This window comes from Alligator mississippiensis, chromosome 2 (genome assembly GCF_030867095.1).
Source record: "Alligator mississippiensis isolate rAllMis1 chromosome 2, rAllMis1, whole genome shotgun sequence".
Classification (NCBI taxonomy): Eukaryota; Metazoa; Chordata; order Crocodylia; family Alligatoridae; genus Alligator; species Alligator mississippiensis.
Window position 1 is genome coordinate 204,872,250 of NC_081825.1, and position 21,998 is coordinate 204,894,247.

The 21,998-nt window shown below is 40.7% G+C and overlaps 1 protein-coding gene across 1 annotated transcript in view; it reads left to right on the forward strand.

Annotated features, from left to right (window-relative positions):
• CSTF3 (cleavage stimulation factor subunit 3) overlaps nucleotides 1-21,997 on the forward strand; it is a 78,411-nt gene extending 56,414 nt beyond the window's left edge. Inside the window, exons 4-21 of the mRNA XM_006259489.4 lie at nucleotides 1,343-1,375; nucleotides 2,262-2,359; nucleotides 5,817-5,883; nucleotides 5,985-6,019; nucleotides 6,125-6,251; nucleotides 8,068-8,145; nucleotides 8,366-8,528; nucleotides 9,115-9,224; nucleotides 9,724-9,840; nucleotides 10,965-11,039; nucleotides 11,439-11,582; nucleotides 11,667-11,769; nucleotides 13,351-13,420; nucleotides 16,765-16,960; nucleotides 17,916-18,069; nucleotides 19,112-19,206; nucleotides 19,734-19,794; nucleotides 21,309-21,997. Coding sequence (XP_006259551.1) covers nucleotides 1,343-1,375; nucleotides 2,262-2,359; nucleotides 5,817-5,883; nucleotides 5,985-6,019; nucleotides 6,125-6,251; nucleotides 8,068-8,145; nucleotides 8,366-8,528; nucleotides 9,115-9,224; nucleotides 9,724-9,840; nucleotides 10,965-11,039; nucleotides 11,439-11,582; nucleotides 11,667-11,769; nucleotides 13,351-13,420; nucleotides 16,765-16,960; nucleotides 17,916-18,069; nucleotides 19,112-19,206; nucleotides 19,734-19,794; nucleotides 21,309-21,511 — 1,929 coding nt within the window. The 3' untranslated portion in view covers nucleotides 21,512-21,997. The remainder of the gene's footprint in view (nucleotides 1-1,342; nucleotides 1,376-2,261; nucleotides 2,360-5,816; nucleotides 5,884-5,984; nucleotides 6,020-6,124; nucleotides 6,252-8,067; nucleotides 8,146-8,365; nucleotides 8,529-9,114; nucleotides 9,225-9,723; nucleotides 9,841-10,964; nucleotides 11,040-11,438; nucleotides 11,583-11,666; nucleotides 11,770-13,350; nucleotides 13,421-16,764; nucleotides 16,961-17,915; nucleotides 18,070-19,111; nucleotides 19,207-19,733; nucleotides 19,795-21,308) is intronic.
• Nucleotide 21,998: the final 1 nt, after the last annotated feature.

Sequence of the window (21,998 nt, forward strand, 5' to 3'; positions counted from 1 at the left end):
TACCTCAATACCCCTTGTAGAGAATGAAAAGGTCAGGGGTGTTATCTTCTGTTTTGCTACCAGCGTACATTTTGGAAAGCCCTGAGAAATCAAGAAAAAATGGATTTGAAGAAGAAGAATAAAACTATGACTTTTCCCACCCAATTTACAAAAGCAAATAGTCTGAGGTTAAAAAGCAAGATCTGACGTATTCCTCACTTTATCTGGTGATGTTAACTGTATGTGTGTAGAATAACAAACACTTCATCAATCTGGGAAAACAGCAGACTTAAACTCTCAAAGAGAATCAAAAGCTTTAGGGATGATGGAGCCGAATATTGAAGGGCACAATCCTAATTCTTCTGTTTTGTTTATAAATGTGGAACCTAGTCAGAGCCTCGAATCTTGCTGCTTTAGAGCAAGACTACAGGTTGCTTCGTACATACATGCAGATTTAATCCATTGATACTTGGTCAGAGGCTTGCTAATCTGTACCTGCTGTAGCTCAACCTGTTCTGTAGGTAGGTGAGCATGGGATAGAGTTAACTACTGATCTGTGTCCTATTTGAAAGGCAACATATATAGTCAAAGAAATCAGTGCGGCTATATTTTCTACCCTTTATTTGTATAATACTTTAAGGTTGTGCTGCTTCTGTATGTACATTATTTGTAAAGCAGTTACAATGGGGAGGGTGGGGCAGGAAGAAGTTTTTTGAGAGGAATATTGCATATCACGCTGAAAGTTGTAAGACTCATGACTATTCTGATATCTTGGAGAAATGAGTCCCAAAGCGATGCGGCCAATGATAAGAAAGACAGGTCCCTTTCACTTTGTCATTTTCAAAGGGATCAGTTTATCCCAGATAAGCACAGCTACAATCCTCATCAGCTCAGTGTTAGGAACATGATCATGCCTGTGGTAGATGGGACACCATGTACCAAAGGTCTGAATGATTGGTTTAATTGGATCCAGTACAGTATGGGAAGACAGCAAAGTTCAGAGTGCAAAGCTAATGTGCAGTAATTTACTTCAGTTAAAGCCAGGATTAGGATAGAGACATTGATATAATTAATGGGTTTTTTAACTATCCTTTAGAAAATATTAGAGGATTTAATATATATTCAAAGATTATTAAAAATGAAAATTTGATATTAACATAGGAGCAAATAATTCATTATGGACTTGAATCTCAAATGAAGCTTGTCAGAGTTTATAATTCACTGTAGACATAGCTTTTGTTCATAAGGTGTGGCTAACTGTGAAATATAAAGCAGGATATGTAACCAATAGGTATTTAAAATTTATTCTTACCTCTGGAAATAGGAATTTACTATAACACATACTCTTTCTGCTTCTCTATAGATTAAAGCAAAAAATTATGACAAAGTGGAAAAGGTGAGTTCTATCATAAATTCTATACTTCATGTAATTTTAGGCCCTAATTAAAATATTCTGAGCTCCATAAACATGGAATACAGGTTTCCCTCGCTTTTTGTGGGTTCTGTACGTGCGAATTCACTCTTATGCGATGATCCTTTTTATACCAAAAATTAATTATATGCAAGGTAAAGTCACTCTTATGTGATTGGTGTGGTGGAAGCCTGCTGTCAGCTGCTTTGTGCAGTGCATTGTGGGAGTGATGTGCGCCAAAATATAGTCCCCTGTGTGGGTCTGTGCTCCACTCGTTGTCTGCAACATGTTTTTCTGCAGTTGCCATCTCCATTATGGTAACATTCACTACCACCCTGTGCTTGTGTGTACTGTCTGCTTTTGGCGAGTACCAACATTGTCTTCTAAAAGTAATAGAAATGGGTCTGGGGTCAGTACAGTCGAGGTCTTGGAACGTATCTGTATTTGTTACATTGTAAAGTGGGTTCCCTTTATGCGAATTCGAGTTATGCACCATTTTCCAGGAATGCATGTACAGCATAAAGCGAGGGAAACCTGTATCTATTTATAAGGGATTCAGGTTTCTTGTGATTAGGCTAGGATAGTAGTTTGGAAAGAACTGTTGTTTATATTGAGCGTTTTGTCTAGTTTACCCAAGATTCTTAAAAACTATGATTATCAAAATGGGTTATATTATTAACATGTCGTAATCAGTCAGCTCAGCTCAGTAATTCTTTGATATTTTATCCCTATCCTTAGTCATTTTAGTTCTTTCTAATACAGTCCAGCTCTTATTAGCCAGGATTTTAATTGAGGCTTCAAAGAATTTAATGTATATAAACCTAATCTCTGTTCTTGATTCCTGATAATGTTTTCTTAATTTGTTAAACAGTTGTTTCAGAGATGCCTTATGAAGGTTTTGCACATTGATTTATGGAAATGTTATCTTTCGTATGTACGAGAAACCAAGGGGAAACTACCTAGTTACAAGTAAGTACAAATAGTCTGGTCTCTATTCTTTAGTATGAGGAATGTCTTCCTTTTCCTGTACAAGGCAGGGAGTAGGGGTTCTATCTTGGAAAAAATCAGTCTTTGAATGTGAAGGATCTGATCATAATTGGTCTTTGAAATATTTCTGCAGCTTGAGAACATTTTCTCTGAATTACTTTTTTTTTTTTTAATGTATTAGTAGGGACCTACCTAATTCACGATTTCATGGATTCTGTGAAATCCAGCATTGCCCATGAAATCCACAGCGGGGGGAAAAACTTATGGAAAATAAAATATTGGCTCACCAGAGGAAGCCAGTAGTCCTTAGGGTGCTGTGGCAGCCTGCCTGGGCAGGGAAGGAGGAAGGGGAGGTTGCCCACTCAAAGGGCTGCGGGCAAGATGACTGCCTGTCATGTGGCTCCACCAGTTGGCGGCAAGGGGCAAGGCTGCATGATGGACAGCATTCATATCCCATCAGTGGTGATGGGCAGGATCACATGACTGGCAGGCAGCCTTTACAGCCAATCAGCAATGAGGGGTGGGACCAGTAGAGGCCCCTTGACCAATCAGAGGCATGGGGGGGAGGGGGGGGCACTGTTGTGCTGTCTGCAAAATGACTTCTGACCCCGCATTCTGCCTGTGAAATCAACAGGCAGCCACCATGAATTAGGTAGGTTCCTATTTACTAAGTATGTGCTGCCAGTCCCCAAAAAAGTCTCAGGGAAGCTTACAATAACAGATGAAAGTACTAGAAAAACAGAATAAAAGTAGGATGAAATAAATGTCCCCTCCCATGACCCCCAAGACCTGCAAATTCAAAAGTAATCCATCCAAACCCACCCACCCAGTCCCATTTCATTGCATCTGAACTTCTGATTTGCAGTTGTCATGTAATGGCAGACTAGCTAAGCTAATCATCATAGGTGGTGATCTGATCAGGCAGTTGCACATAGAGCAATATCTGGTAGAAGAAAAGAACACTTGAAGTGGGGAAAATCAGCCCTCTTGACAATACACAAGAAGAACAATCCACAGAAATGTGTGAACAGAACAATTACATATTTTATCCAAGCAAATTCCCTTTTCACGGTTGTTTTCAAAAGATTTAAAATCTAGTAGGCTGGTTTCTAGTAGGCAAAGATGGTGGAACAGCACAGCAAATCCTATGCCTAAGGCAGATAGTACAGAGAGATTGACAAGGAGGTCTTCAACTGCTTCATTGACCTAAACTGGCAAATAGCTCAGCATGGCAGGAAATGGTATTGATGTGAACTGGAAGCTGTTTGCACTCCTGAAAAACGTTTACAAAGAGGAGAGGTTGGGATCAGCAACAAGGTAAATTACTTGTTCAGTATGATAATGGGCATCCCATTTGTTGTGTTTTGAAAGGCTGATGGATAGAGTCACAATAGGCAGAGGCCTTGTGGTAAATGCCCAGAGCAGGAGGATAAACACCTAAATTTGCTGCTGATGTTGATCTGCTGGTCAGTGAGAATAAAGGCTTACAGAACCAGGTCAACCTTTTGAGGACTAGCAAATTATTTGGTCTTCATTTCAGTGTGGGCAGGGCAAAGACAGTGGTCTTCTGTAGGAGAAAAGAAGAGAACCATGCATACATTAAAGTAGACTGCAGCAAGGTGGACAGTTTGCTGCACCTAGAAATCTTCATCCTATGAACAGGGACCAATTGCTAGAAAAGGGATTGTGAGGAAGGTCAGGTGGTATGAACAGCTTTGGTCAACCTGAAGCTGATGTGGAGAAACAAGGGAATCTCCCTAGACATGCAGTTCAATGTGTGTGTGTTCTTGACCCTCCTCTTTGTGGTGGCAACACAAACTTTCAAGAAGGCTAACACAAAGAAAGCAAGCTTTTGAAATAAAATGTTACAGACAGTTGCTCATGGTCAGCTGGTGAAACCACTTCAAAAGTGAGACTATCCAAGCGAGGACTGTTGAAGAAGAGAGAGTATTGTTGACACCGTAGTGAGGAAGTACTGGCTTGTTGACTGTATATACTGGATGAAGGATAATTCTGTTTCATCCTAAAGGCTGTGCCCTTTGGCCTGATAGGGTGTCGCAGATTGTGAAGGAAGAGACTTGATAGTGTAACAGAATGATGTGACACGGATGTAAAGAAGTTATCTGCTGAATACATCACAAGGGAGAATTAGAGTATGATGCATTACAGGCCTCTATTATCATTAGCATATGGGACAGAGAAAGGAAAACAGTGTTGCCATACTCATACTCCAGCCAGCATAGCTGGGTAAAGTTGCTTTTCTGAGATGGATTCATAAAATGTAGACATTGAAAAGATCTATTAAAATATCAGGTCCTTTTCCCTGCCAGTGAGGAATTGCTCCCTAGCAAAATTTCCTATTACTTGAAATTAGTCAAATATTTCTTCCCAGTCAGGTTCTACTGTTTGTCTCCATTGGTGAGACATACAGCTGACACACAATAACAGACTTAAAATAGTTGTGCAGCTAGAGGAGCTAGGAGGACTATCTTAGAACTTTATATATATCGAGGTGTTTGAAAGAATGTTTAGATGTTGATCTTAAACGTCCCTTTTCTTGATTTCACCCATTTCTCCTACTTACACTTCTTTAAATTGCTGTAATTCCTTTCCATTCTTGGGGTTGACTCCTTTAAGTAGCTGCAGGTTACACTTGGCCTGTATCCTTCTTACATAATTATCACTTAGTTAAGCTATGTATATGCTCAAGACTAGAACTGTTAAAAAATTGTAACTGTATTCCATAGAAAGAAAAAAAACCTCATATTTTTAAAACTCTTGAAACATTTCAATTAAAAATGAAAGTTGACTTGGGGGTGGGGAAGTTCCTTCATTTTTACTCTCATACAGCTTTCCAGTGGTGAAATACAAAAAGAAAATGTACCAAAAAAAAATTTAAAAATTAAGGTATCTGAGGAATATAAAAATTGAGAACAATTTTTTTTTCATTTCTTGTTGAAAAATTAGGAGAGATAATAGAAAACCTTTTTATTATTCTGAAAAAAAGATTATTTTGATTTTTGTAAAAAAAAGTTTAAAATTAAGAATTTTAGTCTAATTCTGTGTTTTTCAGAGGAAATGACTTTTTAAACCTTACTTTTTTGTTGCTTTTTTTTTCTAAACTTCCTACTCTTTGTTTCTTTTACATAATAACACTAAATGCATCGGTTAGCCAGAAACATTTTTGGACCTTCTGGTTGTATTTTTTCTGTCCCTGGTACATGGCATATCTGATCTCCTGTCATCTAAGTAAAAAGGGCCCCAGGCACATAAGAGCATGCTGCACAGCCACCAATACATTAGACCAGCTACTGTTTTCTGCAAATATTTCTTGTGTGTTTATTTAAAATTTGTTGCTCAAAGGAATATTTTGGAAGTATTTAGTAAAATGGTTGAAACCTAGTATTTAGTGTTTTCAATATTGTACTTTTTTCCCCAGAGAGAAAATGGCTCAGGCGTATGATTTTGCTCTCGATAAAATTGGCATGGAAATCATGTCATATCAGGTATATTATATCATCTAAGCAAAATGTATTTCTAAAATTTAATATACTAACAAATAAAACACAAAAATGATTCTTGATTTTGATTATATATTTTTACATAGATCTGGGTGGATTACATCAATTTTTTAAAAGGCGTGTAAGTATTTTTAAGTATTTTTTAAGTCAATTTATGTAACATTGATGTTTGTACAGGTTGCAGTCTGTAACTGCTGACATGTTAATGTCTCACCTCGCTATTTAGAGAAGCTGTAGGATCTTATGCAGAAAATCAGAGGATAACAGCTGTTCGTAGGGTTTACCAGCGAGGTTGTGTGAATCCAATGATCAACATAGAACAACTCTGGAGAGACTATAGCAAATATGAAGAGGTAATTTAAAAAGTAAAACTTGTTTTGTTTAGAAAATCTGGTCTTAAAATATGGACTCATTATTGTACCTACCTTAAATGTATGCGCACCAGGAAACTGATACTGAAAGCTCTTGTTTTCTATGTGCAATATTGAGCTCTTTGTTCATGCTTGCAAATATTGTAAAGGCACAGCATGTTAGCTGATTAGGAGTACATTTACATTACTTCACTTGCAGATTTTTTGTAGTAGAAAACATGTTTCCTTTGCTCATTCACTTTGCCACGATGTTTATAATGACTATATCCACCAAGGGGATGCCAAAAGACATGGACCCCAAGAAGTTTCATCTGAAAGACTTTATTAGCCTCCTTTTGGTTCTGCATTGCCAAGTCCCGTGCCTTCACTGCAAAGTAGCAGTCACCCTCTCCGATATCAAAAACTATCTAGGCTCTCACTGGACGGTAGAGAAAAGTTGAGAGATGCTACCCAGGAGGGGTGGATGGTAGCAGAAAGACCATTGCCACTGGTAAAGTGATGAATCTGAAATGGATACTTAGTACCTAGTTGTGGCAGCCAGGATGCATTGGATCTCTTGGCAAACAACTGTTGGGAATTCGGGAGGAGGGCCAAGTGACTGCAGAGGGCTTATTTATTTGGGCTATTGAATTCTTCCAAAAACCAACAGTAGAGGCGTTTTAAAAATCAGCCTGTTGAAGCTCAAACTACATGTTTATATAAGATGCCACTTGTCAGATTTCATCAGAGGCCACTGCAACTTTGGCAAAAGTAAATCTAGTCTACTTCTCTACAAGTCATTTGATATGCAAAAAAGTCATAGTACCACTTCACTGAATTTAGAGCACTGAATTGGTGGCTGTGTAAAGTTTGCTTCACTTTGTAAAACAATCATTGACACAACAGAAGGAAGTTTGAGAACTCATCTGGATAATCTGCAAACACAAGATATATGGTCCTCAGTGCCCAGAGCTACTTGGACCATGAATGGTATTTTCCCCATTTTGCAGCTCACAGTAGTGCAGGTAGTAGCAGACAGCATATCAACCATACACTGTATAAATAGGAAAAGGGCACCCACTCTTCCCCCTCTGCAGAAAACGATCAAGTTGTAGAATCAGTCTCATCAGTAGGAGCCAGGAGCAACCTTACACACATGGTAAGCAGGTAGCCTGCCACCAGTCACAAGATGATACCACTACAAAAATCTGTCACCAAGCTAATAATCTGTCAATGCAGAAGAGACCTTGGGACACCAATTGTCCCAGCCTCTATTCCAGAAGAGGCATGAGCGCATCTTCCTCCTTTAGTGGAATTAAATCCCTCCTCTACAGATTTCCACTAATATGAGGAATGATTGCCAAAGCCACATAAGTCCAGACCATGCTTCTTCTCAAGCCTTCCTTCTAACTGAGCCCATTCTGGCTGACAGACTCATTGCAGAGTCTACACAAGCACTGGTGAGGTTCTCAGATCACCCCAACCAATTGTAATAAAATAAAGGTCAAGTATTCCATCCAAATCCAAAGTCACTTTTTACATGTTAAGCAAATTATGACACAGAGCAGATTGCTATCAAGTGGATAGACATAGTCCTTCAAATGTCAAGAGATTTTTGCTATGATTACTTCAACACAGCCTGTGCTGATTTCAGTTTTGAAGTTTCTTGATGATTTGCTGCTACAGTTTAAATGCTCTAAATTTTTGTTTGCTCTTGCTAGCATCCCTATCAGGTTTTTTTCTTTGAACTATGATTTAATAGTTTTTATGTCTTTCTGGAATGGCATATTGTTAATTGCTGTTCACTTTTTCTCCCTAGGGAATCAATATTCACTTAGCTAAGAAAATGATTGAAGATCGGAGTAGAGATTATATGAATGCTAGACGGGTGGCTAAGGTATGGACTCCTGTTTACTTCATCTTTATGCTACCTAATTCTGTAGAAGCCAGATAGAATTTAGCTTAGTTAAGATTTTCAAGTACAGTTAGTGTGCAAGGCTCACAAAATTGCTATTGACAAAACTGGGTAACAACCTAAAGGATTAAATAAAAGGGATCACTTCAAGAGTGTATATTTCTGTCTTTGATTTAAAACACTGATACCTTTTCTTTTTCAGGAATATGAAACTGTTATGAAAGGTCTGGATCGTAATGCTCCCTCTGTCCCCCCACAAAATACTCCGCAGGAGGCCCAGCAGGTTGACATGTGGAAAAAATACATCCAGTGGGAAAAAAGTAATCCTCTGCGTACAGAAGACCAAACTCTCATAACAAAAAGAGGTAACATGATTAGATAATAAGGGCAATACTTGATGCTCTGTAGGACTTTTGAGACAAGGATGACTTTCAGTTGAAGCAATAAAGTTCATACTCAGTGTTCTGCTATACAATAAGTTGGTCAAGACATGTTTTTTTCTTCATATTCTTGGATTATATGCATTTTCAGAACTGTTGTTTATTTTGCCTCTAAAGTTCTGGCTGAGCTACGGCTGTTACATTGGTTTCCTGTATCCTCTAATAGTAATAGCCATGCACTGGTGACCTTCCTTTGAAAGGCTGTCACTCTTCCTTATGGAAGAAGTCAGATACAGACCCTTCAGCCTCTGGGGCTCTTGGAACAGCTTCACCTCCTCCTCTGTGAGGGAGGGTGGTTGGGCTTGCTTTTTTCCTGCAGGCTATATGGAGGCAGAACGTATTGCTAGTTGTGCCTTCTCCATTCTGTTCCCTTTTAGAATTAGTTGTGTCTGTATTATTGTTTGATACTTTGCTAGATATATGTGTAACTTAAAACAGTATTAGTAACTTTTATACTGTCATAAAACTTCTTTTGCTAGGAAGACTTATCACCTTAATTTTTTTCCCCTAGTTATGTTTGCTTACGAACAATGTCTTTTGGTCCTGGGGCATCATCCCGATATCTGGTATGAAGCTGCACAGTATCTTGAGCAATCCAGTAAACTGCTAGCTGAGAAAGGGGTAAGAGTCTAGTACAAAGCTTTCTTCTTTTTTTTCCTTTTCCATTTCATTTGTTTGATGTGATGATATAATGCTGTTAATTCTTCCTGAATAATTGGGAACTAAAGGGGAAAGTGTATATTAGGATCTTAAAATATGTAGCTTTCAGAATTTTAAATATTATTGAATAATGTGGATGTCAAGGAATAAAAAATTGCACTTAGGAAACTTAAGAGTTACAGAACTTAACTATAGCATTAGCATGGAATGTTTTGTATAGTAAAAATATCAGTATTTTATGAAAGATAGATAGGTGAGTATTATAAAGTGAATTGCCAGGTCCTGATCATTCAAATATTTATGAACACGTGAATCTGTGTGTGAATACTCCATTTAAATTCAGTAGATCTATTCACATATGTAGTAGTTGATAGGCATGAGTTACTGCATGAGCAGGGGTTGCATTTTTTTTCTGCAGTTTCATTATGTATTAAATGGTTTGTTACGATGCTTACTGCAGGACATGAACAATGCTAAACTGTTCAGCGATGAGGCTGCTAATATTTATGAAAGAGCAATCAGCACTTTACTAAAGAAGAACATGCTTCTTTACTTTGCCTATGCAGACTATGAAGAGGTGAGTAAAAAGATTTTCATATGGACACAGGCTTCCATGAGTCAAGATGCCTTCTCTCTAAAATCTCATTGAAAAGCATTTCATACCCAAAACTACTGTATAAGGAAAATATTAGCCTTGCCAACCTTTTTCTCCTCCATTAGTACTTTTTAGGCTAAAAAAAGGGTTATGGAAAAATATGTTCGGACTCTTCAGTCTTTCCACTTAAACACTGGATATACTTTGCAAAGAAGTAGGAAATTGGAAGCCTGTCCTAGAGGCCGACTTCCAAAAACCTCAGCTTCTTTTCTTGTATCTTAATCCTGCTTAAGTGTTGTGAGGCTTACTGTTCCTGTGACCATGGCTTGGATAGCAGAATGAAAGATATCCCATCCCCTCTCCTCCCTCAGATATATTGAGGAATTTGCCTAGTTTACCCTATAGCTTTATTACATTGACTCACTAATAAGTGATAACCAGCCTTGCACGTTAACTGTTGAAGATAGGGCCCTGCCCTATCCACAAATAGTCACAGATAAGGCCCGTGAACTACTGATAGGGTAAACCAGGTTGTATCGTGGCCACTTACTCATACCAGTATGAGAAGCATCATCCTACTGAGGCCTTGGGGTCTTTTTTGCAAGCAAATCTCAACGCAAGAGAAATGATCCCTCCTGCCTTGCCAGGAACAACTTTTGCATCCTGAATGTATTGACTGTCCAGCTTTCATTTGAGACAACCCAGTGCCATGGGCAGAAGGGACAACTAGAAACCCATAAGCACTAGAGTGAGGAAAGGGTTTCCTTGGCTGTCCTGCCTGTTGGTTTTGTCCTGGGTAAAGGAGACAGTCACAAGGTTCCAAACTCTGCTTCTGTTCCTTAAAAAAAATAAAATAAAAACAAAAACTTGCATTGCTTTTTGGGGATGTCCTATCACCATGCTAATGCACAAGAAGTACAAATGAACACTACAAACCGATTATAGGCACAAAGTGAGCAAATGCAAAAATAATAAAAACGTATGTTCTAATCTCTTTTTCTTAGGTGTTATTTGTAATAATAGAAAGTATAAAATATTATGCAGGTGTGATTTGTTTTTAAAAATTCTTCCATATTATGAAACAAGTTTCCTTTGTATTCCCTCAGAGTCGAATGAAATATGAGAAGGTGCACAGCATATATAACCGGCTCTTGGCCATTGAAGATATTGACCCCACTTTGGTATGATTCAGTATTATTCAGGCTTTCCACAGATCAATTAATGTTGGTCTTGGTGCAATTTTAGTAGCAGCAAGTGATTTAAGTAGACTTATAATTCACTGATTGTTCCAGCTTGTGTAAACTCGCATTCATCTTGCTTGCCTCAAAAACTTTGATATTGATTATCTTTGTAATTTAGAAATGAGCCTTGGGATCCAATTTAAAAATAAATTGGTAGAGAAAGCCTGTGGCACTGTATATGTTTCACAATCTCCTATAGTTCTTTCCTTGTTTGCATGTTTCTTTTATAGATTATTTTATTGTATTTTGTGGGAGGAGAGGGTTATAGATGTATCCAAAGAATCTTGTATCTTGATACTTTTCTGTTGTGTGAGAAAAGTATTGCTGTTTGCATTTTAGGTGTACATCCAGTACATGAAGTTTGCAAGGCGAGCAGAAGGTATCAAATCTGGAAGAATGATATTCAAGAAAGCTAGAGAGGATGCCCGCACTCGCCATCATGTCTATGTTACAGCAGCATTGATGGAGTATTACTGTAGTAAGGTATTTGAATATGCATAGTTTGAGATGAAAGTTAACATTTGTACTGTCTTTTTTAAGCTAATAGCAGTATTTTAATGTTTGCAGGACAAGTCAGTGGCCTTTAAGATTTTTGAATTGGGGCTGAAAAAATATGGAGACATTCCAGAATATGTATTGGCATATATTGACTATCTGTCTCACCTTAACGGTAAGCTTTGGGAATTGAGAGAGTTGCAAATGAAACATTAATCTCCGTTTTCTGTGAGTTTGGCTTCAGACCAAGTTCTTTGCATGTTGATTTTAATTCTTTCCTGGAGAACAATAAATCTTCTTCATATAATCTGTGATTTGAGAAGCTTTTATTTTTTTGGGCCCCATAAATTTCCAGACAGAAACTGACATTCAGTTTTATTACTAAACGAAGTAGGCTTCTAAAATCATCAATGTGCTTTCATTGTGGCAGTTTCACTGCATCTGTTGTCAACTGTGCAAAACATTTTGAGTATAACTTTGCAGGCGTTTAAAGCTGGTGCTACAGAAGTTCTCTTAAGTAGTCATGGACTGATCTTTCCATGTGGATCAATGCAGAATTCTTCCAGGGTTCATTGACCTTTACTTGTCTGGATTAAATTCATTTCCCAAAAACAAATGTGAAAAACATAATTCAGGCCAGTATTATGAATGAACTAGCAGCTGCAAGTTTACTGTGTCTGGTGTAGGGCCACGGTTGTCAAAGGCCCCAGTGATGAAAGGAAGAGCATGGAATGGTGCAGGAAGACAAGCCCGTGCATGAGTCATAGGAAAAGGAGGAAAGGCTGTCAGCGCAACTTCTGTGGAGCTGGCAGCAGAGCTCTGCTGAGGCAGTTTCCAGTGTGTTTTGCATAGTTGATAGCAGACGTAGTGAAAAGGATAAAAGGACTTAACTGCAGTTTTTACTGCTCTGGTCTTAGAGCGCACTCTACAGGAGTCAAATTCCACCATTCTGCGTTCTGATTCTCCTTTTTTCATGATTCCGGCTCTTGGGGACTGTACTGTCTGCATCCATCATGCTTATCCCATGGGGCGCTTTGTTGTCTGCGGTTCTTGCCTTCAGGACTTGTGGCAATGGTGATACAGCGAACAAGGCAGTCTTCACAAGCCAAAACCAATAAGTCTCTACACATATCTGTGTCTTGTATGGGTTTTTATCATCCCTTGGAGACTGTAGGAAGGCAAGTCATCCTAGATTGCTCTAGTTTTGGGTATTTGTCTGTTTCCTCTGTCTTTGGACCCTCCTGTCTGAAACTATTTTGATAAAACTTCACTAGAGGTAGAAAATAAAAGCATACATTATTGACCTGTATTTTGTTGGCAAGTGGAGGGGTCTTGAGCCACTGTCCTATTTCCTCCTCTATTTTTCCAGCAGCTTGCTATTAAAAAAACAAACAGTCCATACACTGAACAACCCAGTTACTAACCAGGTTATATAATAGTATTAATAAGTTACTGCAGAGCTGACATACTTCTTGTCAGCTGGGTACGTGGAGAATACTGAGAGCTACAGAGGAGGCCACAAGTATTGCCTGTTAGTGCACCAGTAGGACTGGCTTCCTAGACTGCAGTTTGGATGCATTTTTAGATTTATTTCATCCTATTTAGCAAAGATGAAAATAAAATGAAAGAATTGCCACAGTGTATAAGGCTTTTTACTTGAGTTATACATTTCTTTGAATAGAAATGGATTTGAAACCAGCTTTATGGTTTAATTTTTTAATTGATTTTTGGTTTTTCTTTTCTTTGTGTTTTGAAGAGGACAATAACACAAGAGTTTTGTTTGAACGTGTGTTAACCTCAGGAAGCCTTCCGCCTGAGAAATCTGGGTAAGTTTGCCAAAATATTTGTTTTGTTATCGTAAACCCCCCTATTATAGGCATCAAGGGTTAACCTGAAGAACAAAAACAGGGTAAAGTAACAGTGCTAAGAGCATAAGATTTGCTCAGAGTGAAATTTGACCAGTGTTCTCCTAAAACGTTCAGTACTTTCTGGCAGATGGCATTGCTCATCACAAATGTTGCTCCCTGATGCTTTGGGGGACATGAACACAGACACTTTAGGGAAGAGAAGGTGAGTTGGGAAGTGATAGAAAAGGATAGTTATGGATTAAGGACAGAAAAAAGGAGAGAAATAATCACAAAGTGAAAGAGCCATAGAAGAGCTTGTAGACACTTCTGCTCCCAGACCACGCTAGCAGTCACATTTCTACTCCTTCATAGTTTCTAGGGTAGGAAGGGACCTGAACAGATCATCAAGTCTGACCCCCTGCCTTGGGCAGGAACGAGTGCTGGGATCATAATACCCCAGCCAGATATCTATCCAACCTCCTCTTGAAACCCCCAAGGTAGGGGAGAGCACCACCTCCCCTGGGAGCCCATTCCAGAGCCTGGCAGCCCTAACTATAAAGTAATGCCTCCTGATATCAAGCCTGAACCTGCTCTCAATCAATTTGTGGCCGTTATTCCTTGTTATCCCAGGTGGTGCCTGGGGGAACAGAGCCTCACCTATTTTTTTGCTGGTCCCCCCTAGTGAGTTTATAGACAGCCACCAGATCCCCTGTCAGCCTTCTCTTGTGGAGGGTAAATAGATTCAGGCCCTTTAGTCTATCTTCGTAGGGCCTGGCCTGCCAACCCCTGACCATGCGAGTGGCCCTCCCCTGGACCTTCTCAAGGTTAGCCACATCCCTCTTGAAGTGCAGCACCCAGAACTGGATGCAGTACTCCAACTGTGGCCTGACCAGCACCCCATAGAGGGAAGGATCACCTCCCTGGACCTGCTTGTGATGCAACTGTAGATGCATGACAGGGTGCGGTTAGCCTTACTTACCGCTTCCTCGCATTGGCAGCTCATGTCCATCCTGGAGTCAACAATAACTTCAAGATCCCTTTCAGCCACTGTGTTGACAAGAAGGGTGTTCCTCAGCCTGTAGGTGTGTTGCTGGTTCCTTCTCCCCAGATCCAGCACCCTGCACTTGTCTGCGTTGAATTCCATCCTATTCTCATCCGCCCACCTCTGTAACCTGTCTAGATCTAGCTGGATTCTGTCCCTCCCCTCCAGTGTGCCCACCTTGCCCCACATCTTTGCATCATCAGCGAATTTGGACAGCGTGCTTTCCACGCCCACATCCAAGCCGCTGATAAAGGTGTTGAATAACATGGGCCCGAGGACCAAGCCTTGGGGAACTCCACTGCCCACATCCCTCCAGGCTGAAAATGACCTATCCACCACCTGTCTGGGTGTGACCATTGAGCCAATTTGCCACCCATCTGACTGTGTAGGAATCAATGCCAGAGTCACCTAGTTTTTTTATGAGCATGGGGTGAGAAACAGTGTCAAAGGCCTTCTTGAAGTCCAGGTAGACAACATCCACCTCAACACCCGCATCCAAGGACTTTGTGGCTTGATCATAAAAGGAAACAAAGTTAGTCAGGCAGGATCTGCCCGCAGTGAACCTGTCTTGGTTGCCCCTGAGCATTACCTTCCATTCTGGGCCCCCTGCAGATGTGCTCCTTGGTAATTTTCTCAAAAGTCTTCCTTTGTAAAACATAAGTCATTCTAACAAGGATGCACACCTTAGACTTCCCCTCAAGGAAATGGCCAGTCTTTACCAGGGGTGGGTAAAATATGTCCTGTGGGCCAGATCTGGCCCATCAGGGGATTTTATTCAGCCCACAGTGGGTCCCTCAGCCCCACCTGGCCCAGGTGTGGGAGGCAGTTCAGGCTATGGCACGTGGCCAGTTGTGCTGCCCCTAGATGTACAGTGAAGCTGGGGTGGTGCGGCAACTGGACTGCTTCCTGGCAGCTCCAGAGGTGGTGGCTCCTTCCAGCTGCTGCTGCCAGTGTCATCACCACTGCTGTCAGACCTGACCCCACTGCCCGGGCACCCTCTGCCCTGCACCCACTGCTTGGGGTGCTGGACCAAGCGGGCAGGTGGGGTCTCCATGTAGGGCAGGGTGTGCTCAGCCAGGCAGATAGGGGATGGGGCTGTGGGTGGGAGGAGAGTGGCATCCAGGTGCAAGTGGTCAAGTGGGGCCAAGCTGGGATTGTGGGGCAGTTACAGCCAGGTCACTGTCCATAGAGACCCTTCCTGCCTGCCCATGCCATCCAGTGAGTGCTGGACCCATCTAGGAATCTACCACTTAAGGAGTTTTGGTGAGCTGTTGTGGGGAGTGCTGACCTGGCCCACAGCAGCTCACCAAAACACCGTACTTGGACCTACAGCCCAAAAAATTGCCCATCTCTTGTAATCTTGAAACCCCAGACATCTTGAAACTTGGTAGTCACGTTACATTGTTCTGCTTACTTAGAGGACTGACAGTTGTTACTTCTAGTTGTCTGGTAAGCATTTGCATCCCATCCCTATTTTAGAGGAGAAAATAAAGTGCAATTTGAGTCTAATCCTCCTCAAAAATGGACTGTGAAGTTGCAATGAAAGTTGAATTAAGTTTAGAAATCTGTACTCGGAGCTCTTGTAATGAAGCCTCATGAGATTTTCTGCACAGCTGAGTTATAATTTAATTTTTTATTTTTTTTTAAGCTGTGTGAAATTGCAAGGCATTTCCCTCCTATGCACTGAGAGAGTGCATTCTGGTATATTGTTTTCACACCAACGTGTGTCAGGCTGAAAATGTAGATTACAATTCATTCTGTATTGAAAGGCACCTTGCATCGTGGCTAAAAGGAAATTTGTTGGGGTGGGGTAGGTCAGGCAAATAAACAGAGATCCAGTGCTCCCTATTGAATGCTGAAAATCGCTGCCCCTTCAGTAGAAGTGGGGATTTATTCTAATATTTAAAAGCTAAATTCCCCTCTCCCTCCTCTTTTCTATCATTGTGCAGAACCCTGCACCCCTGGTTAACTTGTCTTCTTTGCTACCCCCAGACCACTGCACTGCAGTGGTCCTGGGCACATAGTTTGTCAGGTGTTTTAAGATTTTTCAGAATGAAAGGTGCCATCAAAATGTGAGAAATTATTAAGAAGGTAAAAGTAGTGGTATTTATTTTGTCATGAATCAAAATTGAACATGCACTTGAATAAAGGACATCTTAAATGGGAATGATTGTGCTTCTACATCCCTGCTACTGGTGCTCGACATCTGGGTATCTCTGTGCTGGGATGGATTCAGCATAGCTTTCTTCCTAAGCAATCATTTACTTATTTTCTCTTCCAGAGAAATCTGGGCCCGGTTTTTAGCTTTTGAAAGTAACATTGGTGATCTAGCTAGCATTCTTAAAGTAGAAAAACGGCGGTTTACAGCATTTAAAGAAGAATACGAGGGCAAAGAAACTGCTCTGCTGGTAGATAGATACAAGTTCATGGATTTATACCCTTGTTCTGCAAGTGAACTTAAAGCTCTGGGTTACAAGGTAGGTGACTGAGAACATTTAATTTTGTCACAATTCTTTGCTTTGCCTTGCACTTAACTGATGGTCTATTCCATGACTGATGACACACAACCCCAAGCCTGGAACACTTATCAGCATTTTTATTCTATATTTTGAGGATGGCTCTGAGTGGATTGTTTTTTTTTTTACTTTTTTTTTTTTTTTAACTACTGCATTTCAATGTAAGCAATATTGGGCTGTTGCTTCCATGGGCTCCTTTTAATATCCAGCTGCTTTAGTACATAGTGAAACACATTTGGGACAAATTCATCCCTGGATTAACTTCACTCTGGTTAAACAAGGGGTAAATTTAGCTCATAGTCTTTTTCTTGGGCCTTTCATTGAAATTGGGTTGCCAACCAAGTGGAACCAGCCTGCTGCTCCCTGTCCTTTAACTAAGTGTCAGGCTCTAAGAGAGGTGGGATTGGAGGGTAAGGACATGACTAACACATACACGTCTGCTTTAGCATCTGATGTAGTAGGCTACTGCCTACGAAAGCTTACGCCTCTCTGAACTGCACTGCCTCTTTCCTTCTTCTCTGCTTTAACTAGTATTTCAGCTTTTGGCTGAGAGGCTGCCATAACAGCTTTGCCACTCAGCCTGCACCAGTTTAAAGCAAATCTATTTAAATCTGGTTTTGCACAGAGTTAAACTAGTGCAGCTTGTGTGTAGACAAACCCTAAATGTTTGTACTGTGCCTGCCTTCCTGAGGAAAAAGAAGGGCTTGCATTTGACCTTGTCTAACTAAAGCTTGTCTGACTTTATTCCAACTCCATAATTGGTCCAATAAAAGGTATCCCTCTTTAAGACATTCTTGTGCTGTGCGTGGAATAGGGCTAAGTTTCAGTTGATGACACAAGGCCATCTATAGTGACACTTTGTTATGACTGGATTGTGATATTACCAAGTTCAGTGCTCCCTAATTTGTATTTTCAGGATGTCTCACGTGCCAAACTAGCAGCCATAATTCCAGACCCAGTAGTGGCTCCTTCCATAGTGCCTGTTCTAAAAGATGAAGTGGACAGAAAACCTGAATATCCCAAACCAGACACACAGCAGATGATTCCATTTCAGCCAAGACACTTAGCACGTAAGTTCATGTTTATTTCTGATTGGGTTAAAGATACCACATCATACGCTCTATTCATTGGCCAGAAACAGCCTCTTAATTTGCATTGAGCCCTTTCATTGTGATTAATGGGACTAGTCAGAGATGATCCTTATTCAGCAAAGCACTTTAGCTTGTGCCTAATTTTTGGACACTTAAACGGTTAAATCCTGTTGGAACTATGAAACAATGTAAAGGTATATGTTTGCCCAGTTTGGATAGGGATGGTCCTGCCTCAGGCAGGAAGTTGAATTAGATACCCCTGGAGGTCCCTTCCAGCCCTACTTTTCTATATCAAAATTTAGGAATCTACTTATTTTGCTGAAATGGGACTGCATTAAGATATGGCCTGAGACTCTTGCTAGCTGCACTCAGCTCCTGTAGATTGTTTTATTGGGTTTAACTCTGTAGACCAGGGGTCAGCAACGTCTGGCCTGTGCAGCCACTGGATCCAGCCCAGAGAGCCCAATGGCTTTTTCCATTCCCCCTCCACCCATACCAGGGCTAAGCAATTTCTGAGCCACTGCTGTGTCTTTCTCTTCCCCCTTCCATGCTTTACCAGCTGCGGTGCAGGTGCAGCCTGCAGCTGGTGGGAAGCTGTGCTGGGCCCAGGCAGCTGGAAGCTGCATCCATACAGCTACCACTTCTTTGTCCGCCCCCCCATCTCAGATGTGGCACAGAAATGGCTGCAGGTTCCAGCTGCTTGGCTGACACAGCTCCCCGCTGCCTGGAAGCTGTGCCTGTGCCCCAGTGAGGAGCAAGGGGCTGGGAGAAGCCCTGATGGCATGGGCACGGGTGCAGGAAAAGCTGCCATGCTGTGGAAGCTATGCAGTCCACATCAACCTGGAACCAGGCTGTTCTGGCCCACAGCTAGAAGGTTGCTGGCTGCTGCATTAGACGAAGAAAATAAGACACAAGTGCTGTTGACATTTACTGGTCGTTTGTGTCAATGCAAAGGCTGTTCAGGTGGAACTGCTCACTCCACCGTTCACACACAACTGATTAGTGTTCTGTCCCACATTAGCTCCAGGTTTACATCCTGTACCAGGCGGCGTCTTCCCAGTGCCACCAGCTGCTGTAGTTTTAATGAAACTCCTTCCACCTCCTGTTTGTTTCCAGGTTTGTTTCAATGATTTAATAGATTCTGAAGGCTTACAAAAGTAACAGATAAAAATAATTTGTTCCATAAAGTGGGGTTGCATGCGGCCTGCATGGCATATGTGAGGGGTTAAACTGTGGCCCCTGCTTGGTTCGGCTTCCATTACTCGCACCTGTCCTCGGGTGGTGTGCAGCATGGAAGTCCATGGCGCAACAGGAAAGCCTGCAGCTGATGACTTGTGGAGAGGGGTGCCCATTGGGGCATGCAGTGTGGTGGAGTGGGATACCCACTCGTGGAGGAGTGAGAAGCAGGCTGCCCACACATGCTGTGCGAGGGCGAGTAGAGGAAGACAGGCATCTAGAGGGGGAGACCTTGGCTTACGCTACTACAGTGCCCCTGGTGTGACCTGTGCAGAGTGCAGCCTCCAGCTGCTGAGAAGTGGGACAGCCCTACCATGAAGTGTTGCATTTGAGTACAAGTTACTTTTATGTTTTTGGCAATGCAACAGCATCTCCTAATCAAGTATCTTATCTCCTTCAAAACCCAGGGCCCTTTTGTGCATGTGGATGAACTCATGGAAATTTTCCGAAGGTGCAAAATGCCAGAAAGTAAGTTGTTGCAATGCATCCCTGTATCTTACCCTCCCTTATTGGCAGGCAGTTGCCAGTTAAGACCTACTGAAGTTAAAGATGTTTGTTTTCCTCAATTTTATTTCTTCCATTAAAGTAGATACCCAGCAGCTCTGCTATGTAAATATGGAAGTAGTTATACCTTTCCCCCTGCCCTTCAGTAGGTCTCATCATTGTACCAAGATTAGGCTGCTGCTAAACACCAGAGATTTCCTATAAAGGCATGAAGACCATCAAGTCAATGTAAATGTGTAATTCACTGATTTATGATTGTTCCTGTTCAAACTGCTATAAGTAATACTAGACATTTCTGATATAAAACCACTCAACTAGCAAATGTAACTTGGCTAATAAAACTAGGCTGAAAGCGGGCATTCAGGTTGTCACTCTGCTCCTCTCACGGATTAAACATAATATTGTCCAGCTCAGAGCTATATCATATTTAGGTGATGAGAAACTTGGGTCTCATTTTTCTCAGTCCATGGAACTGCACAAAAAGCACCTGCTAACATATATAGCTTTCCATGGTTTATAGATGAGCTAGATTCAACCCTACTTTCATCTGAGAATTAAACTAGTCCGGAAGGATTGGACATATAGTGCGCCACTTTTAAGTCTGGACACTTGGTCTCTTGGCAGAGAGTAATTTAAATGTTTTTTGTAGTAGCAGATAGTCGCACACTCCAGAAAAATCAAACTTCCGATTTTTTTTTTTTTCAAATAAAAATAGGAAGTGAAAAAAAATCATTTAATTAAAAGATGAAAAATTTCAATAGTAACTTTTAAGTGCAGGTCAAGTACATAAGTTTGGGCATATGTGGAATCTGTCATTAAAACAATAAATTTCACTTGTCCCAGTGATTTCCCTGAAGCTGTTTTCTTAAAATAGTATAGTTTACAATCCACTTATTTTGTTATTTTCTACTTGGCATTTAACCCCAGACACTGCAGATTCTATAATGTCTCTACCAACAGTGCTTTTATTTAAAGTAACTTTTTAAATGTTGTCCTGAAATGTTACTGTCTGGCAATTTCCAAAATAATGGTAGGGATTTCACATTTTCTATTTGCACTATTTACTAGTAGAAATAGAGTAACACACTAGTTGCACTCTAAAATTCACTCACTCAGTACATCTGTAACTGTTGCTAAAATAAACCATCTTTCTTAGTGTTCCTGTTAATAGCCGCATCAGATGTAAAATTTCATGTCGCTTTCCCTGCTGCCTCCCCAGCCCTGAACCAGAAAAAATTAGTTCAAGCTGAGCTACACTATTCAATGATTTTTATCTTCTGATCTCCTTATTCTTTCTGGTTGACACGGCCTCTGCTGGAGGTAGTGTCAAGAAATCCTGACTGGCTCCTTGCGGTGATGCCATTCTCTGGTAATGTTTCCAAAAGTATGTTTAAATGAATTCACATGTTTTCCGGGGAAGCTTAATTTTGCTGACTGGTTTGTGCTTGAAGATAATTTATCTTTTCCTCATTCCAAAGCTGTTGATGAAGCTATAAGAATAATTACTGGAGGCCTGCCTGACCTAACTGTAGAAGGTAATGGACCTGTGGAAAATAATGCCATGCTCAATAAAGCTGTCAAGAGACCAAATGAAGATTCTGATGATGAAGAGGAGAAAGGATCAGTGGTTCCTCCTGTACATGACATTTACAGAGCACGACAGCAAAAGAGAATCCGGTGAAACAAGTTTAAAATCCTACTGATAGAAAAGGACTTTGAGAAATTTTTTTGCCTCTGAAGTCAAATGTTTAAAGGGACATCAGTTTTTAACAGATATCTTGGAGCGGAGGTTTGTTACTGAGGTGCCTCTTATACCATAAGTTTCTTGGACAGACGAGTCTTAGAATGCTGAACAGATTTGTGCTCTGAACAAAATTAGGTTTTCAAAAAAAAGTGCAAAATGTCCAACTTGCATTTAGTTCCTCTTCAAGTGTGTTCACATCTACCACTTGAAATCTTGTGGGGTTTCAACAGTTTTATTTTAAAAACTGGATGGCTTATAATTGTGAAACATTTTTAATTCACATTTTCTGGAAAACAGTTGTTCTCAGTTTGCTCATGTAGTGTCCTGCCTTATTGTTTGTTTTTATTTATGGCAGAATGTATGAAATCTGTTTTGTAGTTTAAAATGGAAAAACATTCCTTTAAAATAAAAGGATATCAATAAC